At 41.2% G+C, this 8,026-nt stretch overlaps 1 protein-coding gene across 1 annotated transcript; it reads right to left on the reverse strand.

Annotated features, from left to right (window-relative positions):
* Positions 1 to 1,349: 1,349 nt before the first annotated feature.
* LOC134856255 (espin-like) lies at positions 1,350 to 2,768 on the reverse strand. Its single transcript, XM_063872598.1, has one exon. It carries the CDS (start codon positions 2,766 to 2,768, stop codon positions 1,350 to 1,352), a length of 1,419 nt encoding a protein of 472 aa, XP_063728668.1.
* Positions 2,769 to 8,026: the final 5,258 nt, after the last annotated feature.

Genomic DNA, 8,026 nt, shown 5'->3' on the forward strand with positions numbered 1-8,026 from the left:
TCGGATAGGGTACACCGTCTGCTCGTCACGCTATCTTATTTTCGGCCGGATAGTTCCGTGCAACTTCTTAGTCTAATACCGATCCTAATCTTACTCTTATAACTACTAGTCTCAGGGTGTTTAACTAGTCTCTGCTAGGCTCAATAGATCTACAGTATACTGGTATTGATGCGGCTGCTGAAGTACTCGGGAGAGGCAACTATTTTCTAAGTTTAATTCAAATCTCTCTGGTGCTGAAATTACAAGTAATTTCAGCACTTACAAATAAGCGGGTAGTTAGTTAGATGGATTGTGATTGGTTAATATTAAACACTTTACAATGGTTAAATGTCTAAATTATAAATAATAAAATATAGTTTAGATCAGGTTCCAACAACAATATTTTTTGAGTGGTTCCGTCTAAAAATGGCTAATTAAAAAGTCGAAGTTTGTCTGAAGAAAAAACCACTCGAGCACAAATATTCAATTATTTTCGTATCAAAAGTTGGAACAAAAACCAATAGAGTAAATAGCATCTATTTCTACATAGTGCATTTTATGCCACATGCAAGCTAAAGTATTGAATTTCAATGAGTAAGATAACAAAAGAATGTAAGACTATGTATCGGGTTATAAAAGCATAGAGATTGATTCTTGACAAAAGGTTCTCGAAAGGAGAGTATTTCTATTATTGATTCAAAAAGATTAAATTTTTACAAAAGCAAAAATGATACACCTGCAAGGTCCATTCACCACAGCAAAAAGAAGGGCTGAGCTCAAGATGACCGTTCAAACACGAGTAATGAAGTACACTTTCCTTGTTTTTGTTTCGTCTTTTCATTTATCTTGATTAATGCTGACTAACCAAATAACAATGTCACCATGTCCACTCATCGCAGCAAAGTAAATAGCAACTTTGCCATCTTTATTTTCAATATCGTGTATTGGAGGATCAGACGCTGACTTGCATTTTTTGTATTCGTCAATCAACCATTGGCTGAACTCAAGATGACCCTTCCAACACGAGTAGTGCAGAGATATAGCGCCATCTTCGTCTGGTGATATAATTATTGCACATTTGTCCGACGGTTCCAATAATTCCAAGAAAACAGAAGCAATTTCAATATTGCCAACTACAGCAGCGTGATGGAGCACACTTCTCTTGACGTTGTTTCGTCTCTTCATACCCTCCGGATCAATTCTGGCAAGCCATCTAACAACGTCAAGTTGATTATTCAGCACAGCATACGCAAGAGGCGTGTCTTCATCTTTATCGTGAATTGTGGGTAATGGAGGATCGGATTCTGACTTGCATTTTTTGTTTCGTCAATCAACCATTGGCTGAACTCAAGATGACCCTTCAAACACGATTAGTGCAGAGATATAGCGCCATGTTTGTCTGGTGATATAATTAATGCACATTTGTCCGATGGTTTCAATAGTTCTATGAAAACAGAAGCAATTTCAATATTGCCGACTACAGCAGCGTGATGGAGCACACTTCTCTTGACTTTGTTTCGTGTCTTCATACCCTCCGGATCAATACTGGCAAGCAATCTAACAACGTCAAGTTGATTATTCAGCACATCAAACGCAAGAGGCGTGTCTTCATCTTTATCGTGAATTGTGGGTAATGGAGGATCGGATTTTGATTTGCATTTCTCGTATTCGTCAATTAACCCTTGGCTGAACTCAAGATGACCCTTCGAACACGAGTAGTGCAGAGATATAGCGCCATCTTTGTCTGGTGATATAATTAATGCACATTTGTCCGACGGTTTCAATAATTCCAAGAAAACAGAAGCAATTTCAATATTGCCGACTACAGCAGCGTGATGAAGCACACTACTCTTGACTTTGTTTCGTGTCTTCATACCTTCCGGATCAATTCTGGCAAGCCATCTAACAACGTCAAGTTGATTATTCTGCACAGCAGCCGCAAGATGCGTGTGTTCATCTTTATCGCGAATTGTGGGTAATGGAGGATCGGATTCTGATTTGCATTTCTCGTATTCGTCAATCAACCATTGGCTGAACTCAAGATGACCCTTCAAACACGAGTAGTGCAGAGATATAGCGCCATGTTCGTCTGGTGATATAATTAATGCACATTTGTCCGATAGTTCCAATAATTCCAAGAAAACAGAAGCAATTTCAATATTGCCGACTACAGCAGCGTGATGAAGCACACTACTCTTGACTTTGTTTCGTGTCTTCATACCTTCCGGATCAATTCTGGCAAGCCATCTAACAACGTCAAGTTGATTATTCAGCACATCAAACGCAAGAGGCGTGTCTTCATCTTTATCGTGAATTGTGGGTAATGGAGGATCGGATTTTGATTTGCATTTCTCGTATTCGTCAATCAACCATTGGCTGAACTCAAGATGACCCTTCGAACACGAGTAGTGCAGAGATATAGCGCCATCTTTGTCTGGTGATATAATTAATGCACATTTGTCCGACGGTTTCAATAATTCCAAGAAAACAGAAGCAATTTCAATATTGCCGACTACAGCAGCGTGATGAAGCACACTACTCTTGACTTTGTTTCGTGTCTTCATACCTTCCGGATCAATTCTGGCAAGCCATCTAACAACGTCAAGTTGATTATTCTGCACAGCAGCCGCAAGATGCGTGTGTTCATCTTTATCGTGAATTGTGGGTAATGGAGGATCGGATTCTGATTTGCATTTCTCGTATTCGTCAATCAACAATTGGCTGAACTCAAGATGAACCTTCGAACACGAGTAGTGCAGAGATATAGCGCCATCTTTGTCTGGTGACATAATTAATGCACATTTGTCCGATGGTTCCAACAATTCCAAGAAAACAGAAGCTATTTCAATATTGCCGTTTGCAGCAGCGTGATGAAGCACACCACTCCTGTCTTTATTTTGTGTCTTCAAACCTTCCGGATCAATGCTGGCAAACCAACTAACAACGTCAAGTTGATTATTCACCACAGCAGCCGCAAGAGGCGTGCATTCATCTTTATCGTGAATTGTGGGTTATGGAGGATCGGATTCTGATTTGCATTTCTCGTATTCGTCAATCAACCATTGGCTGAACTCAAGATGACCCTTCGAACACGAGTAGTGCAGAGATATAGCGCCATCTATGTCTAGAGATATAATTATTGCACATTTGTCCGATGGTTCCAATAGTTCCAAGAAAACAGAAGCAATTTCAATATTGCCGACTACAGCAGCGTGATGGAGCACACTTCTCTTGACTTTGTTTCATGTCTTCATACCCTCCGGATCAATTCTGGCAAGCCATCTAACAACGTCAAGTTGATTATTCAGCACAGCATACGCAAGAGGCGTGTCTTCGTCTTTATCGTGAATTGTGGGTAATGGAGGATCGGATTCTGATTTGCAATTCTCGTATTCGTCAATCAACCATTGGCTGAACTCAAGATGACCCTTCAAACACGAGTAGTGCAGTGATATAGCGCCATTTTTGTCTGGTGATATAATTATTGCACATTTGTCCGATAGTTCCAATAATTCCAAGAAAACAGAAGCAATTTCAATATTGCCGACTACAGCAGCGTGATGAAGCACACTACTCTTGACTTTGTTTCGTGTCTTCATACCTTCCGGATCAAATCTGGCAAGCCATCTAACAACGTCAAGTTGATTATTCACCACAGCAGCCGCAAGAGGCGTGCATTCATCTTTATTTTGAATTGTGGGTAATGGAGGATCGGATTCTGATTTGCATTTCTCGTATTCGTCAATCAACCATTGGCTGAACTCAAGATGACCCTTCAAACACGAGTAGTGCAGAGATATAGCGCCATGTTCGTCTGGTGATATAATTAATGCACATTTGTCCGATAGTTCCAATAATTCCAAGAAAACAGAAGCAATTTCAATATTGCCGACTACAGCAGCGTGATGAAGCACACTACTCTTGGTTTGTTTCGTGTCTTCATACCTTCCGGATCAATTCTGGCAAGCCATCTAACAACGTCAAGTTGATTATTCAGCACAGCATACGCAAGAGGCGTGTCTTCATCTTTATCGTGAAATGTGGGTAATGAAGGATCGGATTCTGATTTGCATTTCTCGTATTCGTCAATCAACCATTGGCTGAACTCAAGATGACCCTTCAAACACGAGTAGTGCAGAGATATAGCGCCATGTTCGTCTGGTGATATAATTAATGCACATTTGTCCGATAGTTCCAATAATTCCAAGAAAACAGAAGCAATTTCAATATTGCCGACTACAGCAGCGTGATGAAGCACACTACTCTTGACTTTGTTTCGTGTCTTCATACCTTCCGGATCAATTCTGGCAAGCCATCTAACAACGTCAAGTTGATTATTCACCACAGCAGCCGCAAGAGGCGTGCATTCATCTTTATTTTGAATTGTGGGTAATGGAGGATCGGATTCTGATTTGCATTTCTCGTATTCGTCAATCAACCATTGGCTGAACTCAAGATGACCCTTCAAACACGAGTAGTGCAGAGATATAGCGCCATGTTCGTCTGGTGATATAATTAATGCACATTTGTCCGATAGTTCCAATAATTCCAAGAAAACAGAAGCAATTTCAATATTGCCGACTACAGCAGCGTGATGAAGCACACTACTCTTGACTTTGTTTCGTGTCTTCATACCTTCCGGATCAATTCTGGCAAGCCATCTAACAACGTCAAGTTGATTATTCAGCACAGCATACGCAAGAGGCGTGTCTTCATCTTTATCGTGAATTGTGGGTAATGAAGGATCGGATTCTGATTTGCATTTCTCGTATTCGTCAATCAACCATTGGCTGAACTCAAGATGACCCTTCAAACACGAGTAGTGCAGAGATATAGCGCCATGTTCGTCTGGTGATATAATTCATGCACATTTGTCCGATAGTTCCAATAATTCCAAGAAAACAGAAGCAATTTCAATATTGCCGACTACAGCAGCGTGATGAAGCACACTACTCTTGACTTTGTTTCGTGTCTTCATACCTTCCGGATCAATTCTGGCAAGCCATCTAACAACGTCAAGTTGATTATTCACCACAGCAGCCGCAAGAGGCGTGCATTCATCTTTATTTTGAATTGTGGGTAATGGAGGATCGGATTCTGATTTGCATTTCTCGTATTCGTCAATCAACCATTGGCTGAACTCAAGATGACCCTTCAAACACGAGTAGTGCAGAGATTAGCGCCATGTTCGTCTGGTGATATAATTAATGCACATTTGTCCGATAGTTCCAATAGTTCCAAGAAAACAGAAGCAATTTCAATATTGCCGACTACAGCAGCGTGATGGAGCACACTTCTCTTGACTTTGTTTCATGTCTTCATACCCTCCGGATCAATTCTGGGAAGCCATCTAACAACGTCAAGTTGATTATTCAGCACAGCATACGCAAGAGGCGTGTCTTCATCTTTATCGTGAATTGTGGGTAATGGAGGATCGGATTCTGATTTGCATTTCTCGTTTTCGTCAATCAACCAATGGCTGAACTCGAGATGACCCTTCAAACACGAGTAGTGCAGAGATATAGCGCCATGTTCGTCTGGTGATATAATTAATGCACATTTGTCCGATAGTTCCAATAATTCCAAGAAAACAGAAGCAATTTCAATATTGCCGACTACAGCAGCGTGATGAAGCACACTACTCTTGACTTTGTTTCGTGTCTTCATACCTTCCGGATCAATTCTGGCAAGCCATCTAACAACGTCAAATTGATTATTCACCACAGCAGCCGCAAGAGGCGTGCATTCATTTTTATTTTGAATTGTGGGTAATGGAGGATCGGATTCTGATTTGCATTTCTCGTATTCGTCAACCAACCATTGGCTGAACTCAAGATGACCCTTCGAACACGAGTAGTGCAGAGATATAGCGCCATCTTTGTCTGGTGATATAATTAATGCACATTCGTCCAATGGTTCCAACAATTCCAAGAAAACTGAAGCAATTTCAATATTGCCGTCTACAGCAGCGTGATGGAGCACACTTCTCTTGACTTTGTTTCGTGTCTTCAAACCTTCTGGATCAATGCTGGCAAGCCAACTAACAACGTCAAGTTGATTATTCTCCACAGCAGCCGCAAGAGGCCTGCATTCATCTTTATCGTGAATTGTGGGTAATGGAGGATCGGATTCTGATTTGCATTTCTCGTATTCGTCAATCAACCATTGGCTGAACTCAAGATGACCCTTCGAACACGAGTAGTGCAGAGATATAGCGCCATCTATGTCTAGAGATATAATTAATGCACATTTGTCCGATGGTTCCAACAATTCCAAGAAAACAGAAGCAATTTCAAAATTGCCGTTTGCAGCAGCGTGATGAAGCGCACCACTCCTGTTTTTTTTTGTGTCTTCAAACCTTCTGGATCAATGCTGGCAAGCCAACTAACAACGTCAAGTTGATTATTCTCCACAGCAGCCGCAAGAGGCCTGCATTCATCTTTATTTTGAATTGTGGGTAATGGAGGATCGGATTCTGATTTGCAATTCTCGTATTCGTCAACCAACCATTGGTTGAACTCAAGATGACCCTTCGAACACGAGTAGTGCAGAGATATAGCGCCATCTTTGTCTGGTGATATAATTAATGCACATTCGTCCGATGGTTCCAACAATTCCAAGAAAACAGAAGCAATTTCAATATTGCCGACTACAGCAGCGTGATGAAGCACACTACTCTTGACTTTGTTTCGTGTCTTCATACCTTCCGGATCAATTCTGGCAAGCCATCTAACAACGTCAAGTTGATTATTCACCACAGCAGCCGCAAGAGGCGTGCATTCATTTTTATTTTGAATTGTGGGTAATGGAGGATCGGATTCTGATTTGCATTTCTCGTATTCGTCAACCAACCATTGGCTGAACTCAAGATGACCCTTCGAACAAGAGTAGTGCAGAGATATAGCGCCATCTTTGTCTGGTGATATAATTAATGCACATTCGTCCGATGGTTCCAACAATTCCAAGAAAACAGAAGCAATTTCAATATTGCCGTCTACAGCAGCGTGATGGAGCACACTTCTCTTGACTTTGTTTCGTGTCTTCATACCCTCCGGATCAATTCTGGCAAGCCATCTAACAAGGTCAAGTTGATTATTCAGCACAGCATACGCAAGAGGCGTGTCTTCATCTTTATCGTGAATTGTGGGTAATGGAGGATCGGATTCTGATTTGCGTTTCTCGTATTCGTCAATCAACTATTGGCTGAACTCAAGATGACCCTTCGAACACGAGTAGTGCAGAGATATAGCGCCATCTATGTCTAGAGCTATAATTAATGCACATTTGTCCGATGGTTCCAACAATTCCAAGAAAACAGAAGCAATTTCAATATTGCCGTTTGCAGCAGCGTGATGAAGCACACCACTCCTGTCTTTTTTTGTGTGTCTTCAAACCTTCTGGATCAATGCTGGCAAGCCAACTAACAACGTCAAGTTGATTATTCTCCACAGCAGCCGCAAGAGGCCTGCATTCATCTTTATTTTGAATTGTGGGTAATGGAGGATCGGATTCTGATTTGCAATTCTCGTATTCGTCAATCAACCATTGGCTGAACTCAAGATGACCCTTCGAACACGAGTAGTGCAGAGATATAGAGCCATCTTTGTCTGGTGATATAATTAATGCACATTTGTCCGACGGTTCCAATAATTCCAAGAAAAAAGAAGCAATTTCAATATTGCCGACTACAGCAGCGTGATGGAGCACACTTGCCTTGACTTTGTTTCGTGTCTTCATACCCTCCGGATCAATTCTGGCAAGCCATCTAACAACGTCAAGTTGATTATTCAGCACAGCAGCCGCAAGAGGCGTGTCTTCGTCTTTATTTTGAATTGTGGGTAATGGAGGATCGGATTCTGATTTACAATTCTCGTATTCGTCAACCAACCATTGGCTGAACTCAAGATGACCCTTCGAACACGAGTAGTGCAGAGATATAGAGCCATCTTTGTCTGGTGATATAATTAATGCACATTTGTCCGATGGTTCCAACAATTCCAAGAAAACAGAAGCAATTTCAATATTGCCGTATTGAGCAGCGTGATGA

The sequence above is a fragment of the Symsagittifera roscoffensis genome, unplaced genomic scaffold (genome assembly GCF_963678635.1).
Source record: "Symsagittifera roscoffensis unplaced genomic scaffold, txSymRosc1.1 SCAFFOLD_97, whole genome shotgun sequence".
Lineage (NCBI taxonomy): Eukaryota > Metazoa > Xenacoelomorpha > Acoela > Convolutidae > Symsagittifera > Symsagittifera roscoffensis.

Coding starts and splice junctions, on each gene's coding strand:
- LOC134856255 (XM_063872598.1), bottom strand. CDS start 2,768: ATGTCACCAGACAAAGATGGCGCTATATCTCTGCACTACTCGTGTTCG.